General features: G+C 38.7%; 1 protein-coding gene across 1 annotated transcript; it reads left to right on the forward strand.

Annotated features, from left to right (window-relative positions):
• Positions 1 to 15,128: 15,128 nt before the first annotated feature.
• On the forward strand, positions 15,129 to 16,148 carry LOC123894863. Its single transcript, XM_045944944.1, has one exon. The coding sequence runs from the start codon at positions 15,430 to 15,432 to the stop codon at positions 15,976 to 15,978; it is 549 nt and encodes a 182-aa protein (XP_045800900.1). The 5' UTR covers positions 15,129 to 15,429; the 3' UTR covers positions 15,979 to 16,148.
• The last annotated feature ends 1,480 nt before the right edge of the window (positions 16,149 to 17,628 follow it).

Here is a 17,628-nt window from a genome sequence, read left to right on the forward strand (position 1 = left end):
CTTTTATGGATGCTTATTCAGGTTATAACCAAATTCCAATGGCAGTAGCAGATAGGGAAAAAACAGCTTTCATGACCGAGTCGGGCAACTATTACTACAACGTAATGCCCTTCGGTCTCAAAAATGCAGGAGCTACATACCAGCGAATGATGAACAAAGTCTTCCGAGGACAAATAGGAGACATGCTCGAGGTATACATGGACGACATGATCGTAAAATCCCCCGAGGAACTCGACCATGTCGTGCACCTTCGAAAGGTGTTCGAGCAGGCCAGGAAATACAACATGAGATTCAACCCAAAGAAGTGCACCTTCGGAGTCCGAGCAGGTAAATTCCTGGGATTTTACCTAACCGAGCGAGGAATTGAAGCCAACCCTGACAAGTGCAGAGCTTTTGCCGAGCTCCCCACTCCGAGCGATAAGAAGTCCATACAAACTCTTAATGGAATGCTAACATCGCTTTCCAGATTTGTATCCAAATCAGCACAACATGCACTCCCCTTTTTCAAACTACTAAAGAAAGAAGCAGTCTTCGAATGGACAGATGAATGCGAGCAAGCTCTCCAACATCTGAAAAAGGCCTTATCAGAGCCACCTGTCCTCTCACGACCAAGTGACGAGGAGGTATTATACCTATACCTTTCCGTCGCCTCAGAGGCTGTAAGTGCAGCTCTTATTCGTGAGACAAACGAAGGGCAGAAACCAGTATACTTTACGAGTAAAGCCTTGCAGGGTCCTGAACTAAGATACCAACAAATTGAAAAAATAGCCCTTGCACTAGTTTATGCTGCGAGGAGACTAAGACATTATTTCTTGGCCCATACAATTGTGGTCCGAACAGACCAACCAATCAAGTCTTTGCTTGGCCGACCAGATATGGCGGGCAGGATGCTCAAATGGTCCCTCGAACTCTCAGAATTCGACATTCGTTACGAAAGCAGAAAATCCCTAAAAGCCCAAGTCCTAGCTGACTTCGTCGCAGAGATGACGAGCTCCTCCCCTACAGTGGACGGAGCAGATAAATGGACAATCTTTGTGGATGGAGCATCAAGCGCCACAGGAGCAGGTGCAGGTATCATTCTTGAAAATGAGAATGGCTTACTAATCGAGGTGTCCCTAGCACTATCCTTCCCAACTTCAAACAACCAAGCAGAATATGAAGCATTCCTCGCTGGACTACGTTTGGCCGAGGACCTGCAGGCCAAGGAGATAAAAATCTACACAGATTCACAACTAGTCGCCTCGCAGGTGCTAGGAGAGTACCAAACCAAAAATGATAACCTCTCTGAATACCTAGTGCTAGTAAAGGAAAAGATCACAAAGTTCAACTCTGTTGAAATATTACATGTTCCCCGCGAACACAACAAAAGGGCAGATATCCTGTCCAAGCTGGCAAGCACAAAAAGGAAGGGCGGAAACAAATCTGCCATTCAAGAGATACTCCCTCGTCCAAGCATAGAAAAACCAAGCAGGGTTGTGGACGTAAATGTCATTGGCGACAAGGACTGCTGGATGACTCCAGTATACAACTTCCTCGAGCACGGAACTCTCCCTGACGACCAAAAACAAGCAACTATAGTCAGATGAAGAGCCTGCTCCTATGTCATCCTTGATGGAAAGTTATACAGGAGAGGATTTTCCATTCCTCTCCTAAAATGTGTGGACGAGGACACAGCAGATTACATCCTGCGCGAAGTCCATGAGGGCATTAACGCCCAGCACTTGGGAGGAAGGTCACTTGCCAGGAAAGCTCTACGAGCAGGGTACTATTGGCCTACTATGCAACAGGACGCCAAAGACCACGTAAAAAAATGTGACAAATGCCAAAGGCATGGGGATATGCACTTAGCTCCCCCTCGAGAACTAAAATCTTTGTCTTCCCCCTGGCCCTTCGCCTGGTGGGGCATGGACTTACTTGGTCCTTTTACCAAAGGACTTTATCAAAATCGTTACTTAATAGTAGCAGTGGACTACTTCACAAAGTGGGTGGAAGCCGAACCCCTCTCCGACATAACGTCGCTCAGAATCCTGCGCTTCTTCAAAAGAAACGTGCTAGCTAGATTCGGAATACCACAGGTGGTAGTCACAGACAACGGAACACAATTTACAGACAAAGATTTTCAAGCATTCCTTGTTGCCCTGGGCACCAAGCAGCACTTCACATCGGTCGAGCACCCCCAAACCAACGGGCAAGCTGAAGCAGCCAACAGAGTAATCCTGAGAGGGTTACGAAGAAGACTTGACCAAAACAAAAAGAAATGGGTCGAAGAGCTTGACAATGTACTCTGGGCCTATCGAACAACCCCACACTCCACAACTGGAGAAACCCCCTTCCGAATGGTATATGGAACGGAGGCAGTTATCCCCGTAGAGATTGGGGAACCATCTCGTCGGACTGAGCAGCCTCTTGACGAGGAGCAAAATGACGAAGCACTTCGAGAGGAGCTTGACCTCGTCGAAGAAATTCGAACAGGAGCTTCTTTAAAGGAGGCCACCCTGAAGCAGAAAATAGCTGCCCGTCATGACACCAAAGTCATCAAAAGGGAATTCGAGGTGGGCAGCCTCGTCCTAAGACGCAACGCAGACTCCCAGGATGGCAAACTTACACCCAATTGGGAAGGACCATACCGCGTCATTGATAAAACAGAAAATGGTGCATACTATCTCGAGGACCTTCGAGGAAAGAAACTTCCTCGACCTTGGAATGCCCAGAAATTGAAACAATATTACAGCTAAGTTATTGCCACACTAAAAGGTTGCTCGCACTTCAGAACACAACGAATCGAGCACCTTAAACAACGGAGGGCACCATGGCACACGTGCTCATCTAAAACCATAGCAGGGGAACTAATTCACCATAAGGGAAATGGAACTCCTGCTAGACGAGGATAACTCTTGAAACGAGCCCATCGTCCCCGTGCCACGACCTAGCACCCAGCTCGCGATGGGAGGTTCAGGTTGCGAAGAAGGGTACACTAGCGTGCTTGTATTCGCGTAACTTAGAAACAACTCTAAGTGCTTATACAGTTCCCTAAACTGTTTAAGTCAAAACAGAGGAGACTACCCTCAATAAAACATGCTCAGTATCAAGCAGGGGAAATCTCCCCGGCAAAATAACAACGAGCGCAGCATTCATACATGCAAAAAAATGATAAGTATACAAAACAGGCATAAAAATAAACAGGCAAAACTTAGCACACCAACTTGCTCGAATGAGCATACCAGCATGCCCAGACGAGCACCTCAATAACGGGGAGGTAAGATCCCCGGCACGAAGTTTAAACAACAAAATTCGTTAAGTTAAAAATGGGGACAAGCTCCCCGGCTCAGTTAAAGGCAGGGACCAGACCCCCCTGGTTGAAATTTTAAACAACAAAATTTCCCCAAAATTTTCTAAGTTAAGACGGGGAGGCTCCCCGAATGAAATTTTAAACAACAAAATTTCTCCAAAATTTTCTAAGTTAAAAAGACGGGGAGGCTCCCCGATTGAAATTTTAAACAACGAAATTTTGTAAAATTTTCTAAGTTAAAAAAGGAGGAAACATACACGCGAGCAGAAAATGTAAACATACATGCGAGCAGATATAGACGAGCAGTTATAAACAAGCATAGATAAATAAAACGGGCACCTGCCCGGAATTGTCATAAAAATCATACGGGGACAAAAGCCCACTTGTTCCAATATTACAAACCATGGCTCAAAGGCCCCAAAATTCAAAAAGACAAAATAAATTACAATAGAAAGGAAATTACAATAAAAAGGCCGGGGACATCTACTCCTCGCACCTATCTTCCTGCTCGTGCTCGTCACCCTGCTCGTCTTCATGACCCTCCTCGAACACCGCCTCAGCATCTTCCTCCTCTTCATCAGAGTCGGCCAGACCGGCCGGGATAACAATCTGCCCATCCTTGACCTGCCCGTTCACATGCATTCCCCGGGTCACCAATTCCACGTCAGGATTAAGGCACTTGATTTGCTGCACGGCATTTTCAAAAGCGTACTCAGTGCCCTCCACAAAGTCATGGGACAGCTGAGCAATCACCTTGACCAAGTCTGCTCGGCTGGTCAACCCTTCGGCAGCCTTGTGCTCGTTCTCGCCCGGCGCCATAGCAGCATTGAGCCTTTCAATCTCAACCCGAGCAGCTTCCAACTCCTCTCCCCTTTTACGGTGCTCATCCAGCTGGTCACCCCAGTGTTGTTGCTTCTCCTTGAGGTCATCCACAACAATTTTGAGCTGGTTGATCCGACCTTTGGCCCGCTCGTGCCTGGCCTGGGCAGTGTTCAGCTGCTCGACTAAGGATTCCCGCTCGTCACCAAGGACAAGGGAGCTCGAAACCATCCGCACCATAGCAGCCATGTCACGAGCATGCTGCTGCTTACGGACCTCAGGCTCTTGGTTGAGAATAGCAGCCCTTTCAGATTCAAAGACCTCCGGAGGATACTTCTAAAAAAATTTGTCCACGGTAAAGCACCGTGGAACTGGAAACTTGCTGCATGCACCCATGCCCGCCTCCTCAACCGGGAAATCTTCTTCTCTTATCCTCTTTGCTGGAGGAGGCCGGGGAGCTGAGGAGGGGGTGCCCGCCGAGGTCCCAATAACCTGCACGGAGGGGGTCCCCGGTCTCACTTCCTGGGAAGCTCTGGCAACAACCTTCTTTTTTCCTCGGCCAGACCTGCTCGCCTTCTCATCATGCTTGGCCTTCAGCATGCGCTCGGCAATAGTTTCCATTTCGTCTGCAAACAAATGACGAGCAAGTTAGTAAAAGACGAGGAATACACACAACAATAACATAAATTTTTCTAAGTTAAAAAGAAAGGAAGCAATACCCAAGCACAGTTTAACCTCCCCGGCATTTTTGCACTTGAGGAGGGTCCTAGTGTTAATAAAACGAGGAGAGGCCTTAGGCTCCCCGTGTTCATCTCTTATTGTAACTCCCTTACGAGTCGTCCAGACCCCGGGAGTAAAACCGGCCACAAAGGCCTTCAAACTCTCGAAGGCAGCCATGTCCTCGGGAGACAAATCTGCGTCCCCGGTTGTATATTCCTTAGGCTCCTTCTGGAAGTGGGCGTACGACCAGCTTAACGGGAACTTAGGAACGGAACGAACTATAACTTGCCCGCTGGCATCCTGACGAGCAACACCTTGCTCGTCCCTATCTTCCTCCAGCTCCATTAAACTCTCCCGGGCAGATGGAGACTCTGGCCGGACGACGTAGTACCTCTCCTTGAAATCCTTAACGGAATCTACGAACATCTTGAAGAGTTTAACATCCTCGTGATGCTTCAACGAAACCCAATTTTGGCGAGGTGCTCGTCCTACTTCCTTTGTCGGTTTGCGCTGAATTTTAAAGATCCTAAAGAAGAGAGGAAGGCTGGGACGAACACCTTTATACACGCAGAGACGCTCGAACCCCATTATAAATGACCAGGAGTTAGGGTGCAGCTGCGACGGGGCCACCTGCAAGGCTTTGAGTACACTGGCCGCAAAAAGGCTGAACGGCAGTCTAAGCCCCATCTCCTTAAAAACAAACTCGTACATAGCAAAGTCGTGCCCGGCAAAAGACGAGCACACCCGTTCATTCTCCCCGGGTAGACGAGTCGACCAATGTTGGGGCTCGTTTGTCCTCCGCTGCTCGACAGTGGTATGTAACCTAGGATCCTTGGGAGTAAGCGCCGAAGCTATTCCCCGGGGTTCTGGAGCAACCCAATCCAGTGCAGGATCGGTTATACAGTCGACCAACGTATACTTCTCTGCACCCTGCACCTCCACAACCTCCTCGGATTCTGACATTTTAAAACCTGAAATGCAGTAAAAACAAAGTGAATTCGATGACCAAATCCACCCTTTCACCGCAATTCAAGTGAAAAGGCGCAAGATAGGACGAGGACGCTGTCCCCGACCAAAGCCCTTTTCAAATGGCAATTAAAAGCAAACCGAGGAGGGTAAGGCAGGCAAAACGGGGAGGTAAGCTCCCCGGCACTAAGGTTGTATAACGAAATTCCCTTAAAAAGCTTCTAAGTTAAAGACGGGGAGGTAAGCTCCCCGGCATGAAATTCAAAAAACAAAATTTCATCAAAAAATGTTCTAAGTTGAAAAAAGGGGGAGACAAGCTCTCCGGCATATTCAAACTATCTAAAGTTTGAAACGGGGAGATAGGCTCCCCGTCACTTAAATAAACTATCTAAAGTTTGAAACGGGGAGATAGGCTCCCCGTCGCTAGTCATATAACCTAAAGTTTTAAAGGGGAGGAAAGTTCCTCGGCACTAAATTCATATGGTGCCCGGCACATTCATCTTAATGTTCATAAATTCATGCAATCTTCATGTAAAAACACCCAAAACTGGGCAGGAACAACAAAAAATGGATCTAAAGAGCAAAATTTGAAAGAATTACCTTGAATATGAAGGAGATCTGAAGAACGATTTGACTAGTAAGTTGAAACTTCAGAGAGATTCACAATTGAAGAGAGAGAGTGAAAAGTAAAAATGAAACTCACTCTCCTCTATTTTATAGATCAAGCCAGGAAAGTGAAGAGACGCTTTGATCCAATGGTCCTTACACTCCCTCGTAAAAATCAAAGCAGTAAATGCACCCTTTCACATTCCCAACGAGTAAAGCTCCCCGAATTTCACTCGAGCAAGCCCTCAAGCAAAAGGGCTATATTTACAAAAACCTCCTCGTTGCTAACTTCTTAGGTGCAGCAACGAGCAACAATTGATATTATCTCTTCGTCATAGTCGCGAGCAGGTATATTTCTCGTTGTTATCTCTTCGCCATGACAACGAGCAATCATTCCATCTTGTGCAAGTATCTCCTCGAAGGAGATACGAGCAACTATTCCATCTTGTGCAATATCTCCTCGAAGGAGATACGAGCAACTATTCCATCTTGGGCAGTATCTCCTCGCAGGAGATACGAGCAACACATTTGAGCAAAACATTGCAAGCGCTTGCTACGAGCAAGGCTTTGACGAGCACCTTCCTCGTCCACATTTGTTCAAGAGAGGTTGCAAGGAGATTTCCTTCTGCACTTGGGCACACATCTAAAGTCATCACTCCTATGCTTAGGAGCAACGACTTGGGGGGCTCCTGTTCTGGACTAGACTAATGCTAGTCCACCTAGACCCTCACAAAGTCCACATGGCTTGCCCAACCACCTCCATGTCAGCATGGCACAACCTCTCCACCAAGATAGGGTAAAATTACCACTCTACCCACTATCTAAGGGTAATATCTTGGCAGTCCCTCTTAATGGGCCTTGGCTAGTCCAGCCCACTAAGAGGACCTTTGGCTCAGAGCTGGGGGCTATAAATACTCTCCCTCTTGGGAGAGCAAGGTAGACACTATTCATTATTGCAATTACTCTCTCTCTCTAACTTCTCTCTAGTATCTCTTTTGCTCTCTACCTTTACTGACTTAGGCATCGGAGCACCTGCAGGTACAACCCCCCCTCCGTGGATCATCTGCTCGGACCTGCTGCCTATCACCTGCTCAACGGACTTCCAGCTGGCCTTCTACCTGTTCTGATCAACAGTTAAGATCAGTTAACAGGATCTATTCACTTCGCACCACAAAGGCATTTTGGTGCCAATTCATCATGCCTCCCAACTTGAAATGAATGCATATAGTCCCTACATAACAAACTATAAACAACATTCACTATTCACTTTTAAAGGTTATTGCATTATTAATGTATTTGATTATTGATGAAATATATTAATTATGCAATGCACTTAAAAAGTAAATTTTTCTTACATTTTATCATAGTGAGTGGTTTGTATGAGTTCGTGAATTCAAACCATTAGTGTGGATTAAAAGTTAGTGCTCATTAACTCATTGGTTTTTAAGGTTTGCGATCCGGTAAAATGAGAAAACAATTAACAAAGAGAAGATGAAAAATTATTTTGACCAAAGTCTCTTCTCTCTCTAATAAACTCTTCTCTCACCTCTCTAGCCTAACCATTGTCTAACACCAATAACCACCGCCCTACACCTAATACAAACTTGTTCCCAAGATGTAGCCCTCAATTTTGGTGGTGCTTAGCCCCTCACGGCCACACCACTGTCTCACCTCTTTGAGGTTGGCCAAAATCCCTCTCCTTACGTCGGCCGCATTGAACAAACATGTTTTTGCCCTCCTCCTCTGCTCATTTGTTGTAGAACTGGGTTTTAGTCCTTCGTTTAATCTTTGTTCTTTGCAGGTTTGGATTGGGGTTGTTTAAACTTGTTTGAGATTGGTTTCCGTTCAAGTCGTCGTTTTTAATTCGTGGACTCGATTCAATTTCAGCCATCCCTCGCGGTGGTGGTCGGTAGCTCTTTGTGATGGCTCTGGTCTCTGTGTGTGTTGTACTATTTGTTTTCGTACTATTTGGGGCTTTGTTTTTTATTCATGTTCTTATCAGAGATTGGGTGGTAACATTTGGTTTCGTAAACCCTCGATAGTGTTTGTATTGTTAGGATTGATTAGGGAAATTTTACATGTGGTTTGTATGATCATGATGTTTCTCGTTTGGGTTGTAACTGGGTCAGGTCAGGTCTAATGTTCCTTAATCTCTGTATCTTTTTATTTTTATTTAATATATTTATCCTCTTGTTTTAAAAAGAAATTAATAGCAGAAGATGAAGTATTGTATGTCGACATTAAGTTGGAATTTATGTATCAAAGCTACAATTTTATCAAATAAAATAAAAAAGCTACAATTTTATCTATTAGACTACATTTTAAAAAATCACAGCTACAACGGTGTTTATTTGCGACGCATAACATTTTGTTAACAAAAATGAGAGGAATAATTATATGGCACTGTTAGAATCAGAGATACACAAATAGGAAAAGAGAAAGAGACGGCTAGGGTTTCAATAGAATACCAATAGCTTGACATTACAAAAGAGTTACTAGAGAATATATATAAAACCTAATGGACTATAAACTAACAGGCCCAATAACATAACCTATTATTTTATTATCTAACACCTACTCTCAAGCTCATTATGCATCAATAAGAAGCATTATGAGTTTGTCAAACAAAATACGAAAATAAAATAAACTACCAAATAAAATAAAATAAACTTCTAACATCACCCCTCAAGCTGAAGCTTACTAAGCTTCAAACTTGTTACAAATTAACCTCAAAAATAAATCAAACTAATTAAGATGACTACCAACGGAGAGCATCAATTCACAGTCAACAGAGAAACCATCAAAGAGAAGAGCAGCCAGAAGTGCATCCAAACAGAAGAATCAATAGGGGGAAGTGCAATAGGGAGAAGTGCAATACAATCAGAAAAGAAGTGCAATTGGGGGAGAAGTGCAATACAATCAGAAAAGAAGTGCAATAGGAGAAAAGAAGTGCAATAGGGGGAGAAGTGCAATACAATCAGAAAAGAAGTGCAATATGGGGAGAAGTGCAATACAATCAGAAGAAGTGCAATAGGGGGAGAAGTGCAATGCAATCAGAAGAAGTGCAATAGGGAGAAGTGCAATGCAATCAATCAAAAGTGAAGTGCAATAAGAGGAGTGCAATCGGAAGAAGCCGGGAAGAAGTGCAATCAATCAGAAGAAAAATACAATAGAGGGAGAAGTGCAATGCAATCAGAAGTGCAATAGGGAGAAGTGCAATACAATCAGAAGAGAAGTGCAATTGGGGGAGAAGTGCAATTGGGGGAGAAGTGCAATGCAATCAGAAGAAGTGCAATAGGGAGAAATGCAATACAATCAGAAGTGCAATAGGGAGAATAACAATGCAATCAGAAGAAGGCAGAGAGAAGTGCAATCAAACAGACAGAAATCAATATCCACAATCCATTATTCCAATTCGTGGAACAATGAAAATTACCTATAATTGAATCAACCACCATGTTCCACCATGATAGCTCATCACGTTCATCACGTGCCAACAACTTCAGCATCCAAAAGCCACTAAATTATTTCTTCAAACCAATCAATTTACCAAAAACAAATGCAAGTTTTACCGTTTGACCGAAGCACTGACTTTAACTTCAACTTCAAAATTCCTAAGTAGCAAGTCTTAGATCTAAACCAATAACATATATCTAACACTAACCGAAGTGAAAACAAGCAATTCCAAACAAAGAATCAACAAACCCACAAATTACCGAGAAGCAACCAAAATACTTGCAGATGAAAAACAACCAAGAACCCACACACAGCCTCGGTCGAGACGAATAAAGAAATGTTACAACTAAAACCAGCGGTCAAATAGAATCAACCATACAAAAAAGAAAACAAAACAAATTCCCAAATTTGTGGGAACTCGAGGGCGGAAGCGACAAGTGGTTTAAGGAGGATCGAAACAAGCTCTGATACCATGTTAGAATCAAAGATACAGAAAAGAGAAAGAGACGGCTAGGGTTTCAATAGAATACCAATAGCTTGACATTACAAAAGAGTTACTAGAGAATATATATAAAACCTAATGGACTATAAACTAACAGACCCAATAACATAACCTATTATTTTATTATCTAACAGGCACAACCCTAAATAATTTATATTCTCACAACGGATGTCCCATTTATTAACTCTCTTACTCACCTCAAGTTTATACTGACTTGAGAGTGTTTGCAGGTGCACTCTGCTTCTTCGCCATTAGGGGTGTTCAAATCTAAATTGATCCGAAATTAAATCACAAACCAATCTAAAAACCTGAAAATCGCACAAAATTGAATGTTAATTATTTGATGTATTTGAATGTTCTTTTGTAAAAATCGTTTGAATCATATTAGATTTCGGATTACTTTTCAAAACTAAACCAAGATGCAGACATTTTTTTTTTCTTAACTATACATATGGTCCCTTACGTTTATTTTATGTTTCAATTTGGTCCCTTACGTTTAAAAAGTATCCATTTGGTCCATTACGTTTCGATTAGGTTTTAATTTTGTCATTTTTGTTAATTTTGTCACTAATACCGTTTGAACTATACACGTGTCAGTGTGTCTAAGTATTCAAGTGACCACATATGCAAACTGGTTGCCACATGTTATAAAACTGACGGAAAAGACTAATTAATGCAAACGGTAAAAACATAAGGGACCAAATTGATACGTTTTAAACGTAAGAGACCAAATTAAAATATAAAATAAACGTAATATACCAAATATGTAATTAGGCTTTTTTTATACTTATCCATTCTTTTATTAGTACGATAGATTGTATCAATCTATTATTTGTTAGTTTTTCTTTTGGTACAAAAGGCCCTTGTTATAGGTTAGTTTTTAATTTTTAAAAAGAGTTTAATTGATATGCACCGACGGTGTAAAATAGTTTTACACGATCGTCCAATAAACAACCACTATTTTGCCATGTCATATCAAGAAAGTGGGGTGAAGTAGGGTGATGTGGCGGAAAACATGGTTGGTATTGATTGACGGTGTACAATTATTTTACACCGTCGGTATATTTAAATTAAATCCTTTTAAAAATAATTATTAATTTAATTTAATCTATATTTAAAACATAATGGATCATTGTCATTTTGTAATGTTAATTTTTTGGTTTAATTTATGTTATATTTTGCATCAAATTTATTATTTTACCATGTACTCCTATGTGTATAATTAATTTTAATAGAATTTTTACAAGCATATTTTGGATATTAGAAAACTAATCATTGGTATCAAGTGGTTAATGAACTTCACCAAAAGACAGATCGTTTGAAAGAATCCAAGTTTAATTCTTAGATAGAACAATTTCTTAATCGGTCTTTATTTATCCCATAGTCAAATTTCAAATTACTATGATCTTCTTCCCCTAAAAAGCATTAGATTTTATTTTACATTAAATGATATTTTACCTTAAAATCAATCCAAACCGTACTTCAATGTATTTCTATATGTTACTCACAGAAGAAAGAAGAAGAACATTTCTGCCTTAAATTCTTGGTCCAGAGCGGGACAGCTGCATTGGCTCTATATATTGGTACCAGTTTGATCTCTGAAGAGAGATGATATGATTTTATTAATCAATACACGTTAATCCTAATACTCGCTCTATACCAAAATGAATGAGCCATTTTGACTATATACACTATTCACATATCTTACTTTGATCATATTTTACTACTAATAAATAAAAACAAATATTAGAATATAAGATGTTGTTGGATTCATCTTGATGAATATTTTCAAAATATCATATTTTTATAATTTTTACTATTATACAATTAAAAATATCAATCGTCAAACTTATGCATTGACATGCGTGATGTGGTCAACTGACTCACTCATTATAAGACGGAGGAAGTACTATATACTAGTACATTTCTTCGGGCCACATCCTGTACAAATCTCACAAACAAAGACATCAAATTAATCAATAAGGTGGTGGTTGCTGCTGAAGGAATATTTATTTATTCAATAAATCATTAAATTGGTTTGTGTCTTTATAATTTTGCTCTCAAATATAGATAATTAACTCTTTTAATATTTTAAATTAGTCATTGTATCTGTCAAATATATCTCAATTTAGTTCTGCTGATATATGTTTTCAAACACCATTAAATATTAAGTCTCATACGGACATTGACGTCACATAATTTAAGTGTCATGTAGTCAAAGATCAATTTAAAACGGTAACTATTTGAAAGAAAGAAAGAAAGAAAAAGTAGAGATTAATTTGGCGGTAATTTGATGGTATAGTGAAATATAAGTAACTTGTGAGTTGTCTTCGTGAGTTTAACTCAGTTGATAGCTAGAGACATCGCATGCAGAATCGGAGTTCAAACCTCGAATACTCCACGTATTCACCTTTAAAATGAAATTTATAGCCATAAACTAAAAAAAAAAAGTAACAATGTAGCACTACTCTAATTAAAAAATAGAACACGAGTTCAATTCTCAGAATTATCCATTCAATAGTCAACTAATTTCAGCAAAAGTGTATATATGAGTAGAGGAATTAACTCTAATTAGTTTAAACGTTTTAAACAATATATATCTCTCATGTTTGATACTGATTCGATCAATTTACACTCATTATATATATTACATTAAAGCTTGATGCTGTAGGGTGGGTTCAAGTAATAAAATCTAAGAACAAGACCATGCATAGCAATAATCACTTTAATAAGAAAACAGAGAACTAGCTGATCATACAGCCCACCTCATTTACTATGACATTAAATTGCTACCCTATATATAAAAATAAAAAAATAAAAAATTGTGTGTCAATTGTTAGCATCAAAATTCTTTATCTTATTAATGAATTTAATTTCTGTGCAGCCTTTTTCTATTATATCTTCAATTATACTAACTCCCTTTTTCTCTTAGTACGTATTATATTACTCTTGTTGGAAAATCAATCAATATTAGATTAGAAAATGAAAGTGTGTACTTACAACGTCGGCTGCATTTACTACTGGCCGCGGCCAGTAGTGGAAAGTCAGTTTGGCCAGTAGTTGTATCTCCTTTCTGCACTAGTGTGTAGGTACTTGGATGGATCACTTAACATTCATAATACAATCTTGGGTAAATAGCGTTATACTTTCCTGCAAAATATGCGAGTTTTACGTTATCCCTGCAAAAAAAATTTGAGATTCCACCCCTACAATGTGAAGATTCCTTGCGTTACCTCCCCTGGCTGCACAAGTAGACATATGACATGGACAGAATCTTGAAAATAAGAGGTATACATGAATTTTGCTTACAAATTTTTTTATGTGTTATTTATATAACCTGTGAAGTACAACAATTATTAGGAAATAATCGAATTAGAGTCGTAGCTTTGAGTGATGCGATATATAGTTTTATTTTATTTTTGTCAGGTAGTTTAGTGGTTAGGAAATTCCACTTTTAAGTGGATATGTGGGGTGTCTGAGATTCGAACTCCGACCTTTACATATAAAATGCAATATTGTCTTTACTAACTGAGTTAAGCTCACGAGAATACGATAAATGGTTAATCGCGCACACAAATATGGTAAATTCAATTGAGTATACAATTTATTCAATTCATGTTTGTAGTTAAATTAACTACAATTTTAATCGTGAATTAAATTAATCATGTATTCAATTAAATTAACCATATTATTAAATATTAAACATGATTATTGAAGTATTGCGGATTGTATTGTCCATATATCATTTTTTTTTTTTTTTGAGTAAAACATGTTTATAGCATTTCATTAATCAAAATATGTTCAATACAATACGTTATTTCAATCAAAATTTGGGAATTAGTTAATTTTTGGCCGCCTTATCATTGTTGTTTTGCTTAGACCTCGACAAAGACATTGATTTTGTTTTTCTCTGTGCATTTACGTGTACTACTTAACCTTCACTTGTCCAATTGCCAACAAATCTTTTCATTAATTCATGGGGTCATGTACCATGACATGTTATCATTTATTATAGTGTTCATCCGTAACAGTATTAACAAATTCCCCTTTCCTCTCTGCTCAACAGTTATTTTGTAACCACTTATTTTTTATTTGGGGAATGCTTTAATTTATTTTCTTTTTGGTTGTACACATGCTTTAATTTCTAACAAGAGTTACATCACATATTCACATACAAATAATTAAGTAACTTAACTATGTGGTTATAGTCCAATTGATGATAAATTTGTATAAAAAAAATGTTTCAGCAAAATTCAGACTCACAAATAGATATTCATAAAATCGTGTACTAATTTGAGATAGACTCCTGCTTACGTGTTTTACCTGAAAATAATGATGCTCAAGTCAGATTTTGATTAAGTTTGTGAGAAGTGTAGTTGAATGGAATGTATATTTTTCTCTGAGCAGACGTCGTTTTATATATGTGTTTTAGGATAAAATAGATAAAAAATTGTTAAAGTTATTGAGGGATTCGCGCTATAATCAAAAGACCATCCTATGATTTTCATCATGTGGTGATTGTTAAGGGGTGGCGTGTGTGTACGGCGGTGCAATAAACCATGCATGTACCCTCATATGGACTTGCGTTTGCTGCTGTCAAACAATGACACAGTTCCACGCGCTAATTTGAGATGAGCGAGGAGCGAGGAGTAGTACATATCATGATCTATGGTTAAATGTTAATACTATATGGCTCATAATTAAACTTCAAAACATAATTGTGCAGCTACCCATTTGATTAAGTGGGAAAGGAGTAGTAACTTCAAGCATTAAATTTCATGACAATTAAATTGGTCCCGTTACAAAAAAAAAAATTGAGAACATAGTCCCCACTTTCATGATTCATGACTATACACACCATTCCCCTATTAACAATCCAATTCTTTATTTATGTTGAAGAACGTGAACTTTCTATTTATATTACCTAAGAGTCAGAACCATATGATAAATTAATAATCTCTATAGACACTATACATGTAGCTGTTTATTGACTCCAATCTAGAGGCATTTTTTTAGATCTAAGTTTTTAAACTATAGCTAGAGAGTACTCAAAACATTTTCCAAATCCAAAATGGTTTTGAATAATGATAGTGTCAATCATCATCATTCATCTGAAATGTCTTTTAGAATAACACAAGATGGTAGGTTTTTTTCTAGACTAATGTCCAAAGAAACCTCAAATTCCAACTCATCTTCAAGGAGAGTGTTCTATTATGGTGAAACATCAGTTGCTGTTCCTTTCAATTGGGAGGCACAGCCAGGAACTCCTAAACATCCTTTGTCGGAAACTTCGTTGCCGCCCCTTACACCTCCACCTTCATATTCTAGTACTAATTACAAGTCTAATGGTAAGAGAAGAAACTCAAAAGTCAACATGTTTTTAACCATTTTGCCTAGGCTTGCATGTTCAAGGAAATCTCATGTGTCGCTGTCTTCGTCTTCGTCATTGTGGTCATCGTCGTCGTCATCTTCATCGTTGTCGTCGTTTTCGACGAGAGATGGAAGGCTATCAAGATCTCCTCACTCTTCAATATCTTTGAAGACCAAATTTTCAAATGGGTTTAAAGGGTGTTATCCTTTTGGGAGTATGAAGAATGCAACTGTAAGCCATGGACTTTAATTAGTTTAATCTTAATTCCTTGGTTTTTAATTATTTAGATGCTTTTTACATCTTGTAGAAATCTACGAATTTTTTTGTTTTGTTAATGTATTTAAAATGATGCTTGTGTTGGACTAATAGCTAAATGTGTCAAACATGCACAATATTGATGTCATATTTCTTATGATCAAGATTTAAAATATGTTGTATGCTTCAAACATATGATCAAAATAGATACAACATATGATCAATAGATACACCCTGCATTTTACAAGGTCGGAACAAAATCAGTCTTATAAACTTGAATTTCTTTTGCATATACTTTCTTCGGTCTCAAGTAAAAAATGATTTTTAGATTCATTGAAAAAGTAACATAAACTAGATGCGTCACGTTTTCAATGAATTTAAAAAATTAATTTTTGCTCATATATATAAGATTGGAGAAAGTATATACACAAAACCAATATATTATAGTTTGCTTGATATTTATGGATCATATATGTTGCATAGATTGCTCCTGCCTCAATGCATAATCAATTCTTAAATAGATCTAAACATATATTACTTTTGTCCAATATAAGACGCTCATTGCAAGAATTAAGAAAAATAATCATTGTAAATATTATATTAATTAATTTGTTGACATATCTCTCACACACCCAAAAAGCACGATAATTAGTTCCGAACGATTTGCGGAAATCAGATATTCTCTGCGCGCAATTATATAGACTAATCTTTTAAGCATGGGCGGAGCTAATGCCCTAGCAAGTCTGAGCAGTTTCCCGGGCTCTGGCAAAAAAAATTGTATTTTTGGAGATTAGTTTATATCAAAACTGAGATTTTTTGTTTAAAATTGAAATTTTTAAAGGTTAGTTTAGAGTAAAATTGAGATTTTTTGTTGGACTATTTATATATTATATGTTACATGTCAAATTTTTCTCAGGCTCTATAATTTTTCTGGCACTGCCAGTGCCCTCGAGCCTTGTAGGAACCAAACGAGCGACAAACTCTCCTTAAGAATTTTAAGACTGTTGCATGTAAAAGCTAGAAATCGAATCCAGAACCTTGATTAATATAAAATAGACCAGAAACGTGTATTAGCAATTACCACGTAAACATTTTTTAAAAGAGTTTGAAAGGTACTTATGCCCAGTAATATTGTGTCGTCTAGATTTATGAATGTAATTTTTTACAAATTAAATTTTACTATATAGAAGATAAAGCAGCACAACTTGTTGTCTGTCTATATTTTGTTATATGTAATTATTTTCTATATATTATTCTTTCCAAATAAAAAAAATGTTAGTATGAAACTTTGGATCAGATCTGTTATGTTTTTTTTTGTTGGTTTACAATGAGCTGTGAATCAAACCCAAGACCTATAACGTACTACCCAAACCCGTCACCACTAGATCAAACCCGGTGACTTTGTGGTTTTTATTTGATAAACATTTGATTTATTTCTCCATTTCTGTAGTGTAGACACAGGCACGCTGGCAGCTGGCTGCCTGCTATTTGTCGCCATATTCTTTCGTCTTGATCTATGATGACGAATTCAATTATTCAGATGAAGTGAATAATTCAATTTTTAAGGTTTTTATGAATGAGACTAAATTTTAAAAGGAAAGAACTTAGGTATTTTAATTATTTGAAAAACAATAAAAATAAGGG

This window comes from Trifolium pratense, linkage group LG7, assembly GCF_020283565.1.
Source record: "Trifolium pratense cultivar HEN17-A07 linkage group LG7, ARS_RC_1.1, whole genome shotgun sequence".
NCBI lineage: Eukaryota > Viridiplantae > Streptophyta > Magnoliopsida > Fabales > Fabaceae > Trifolium > Trifolium pratense.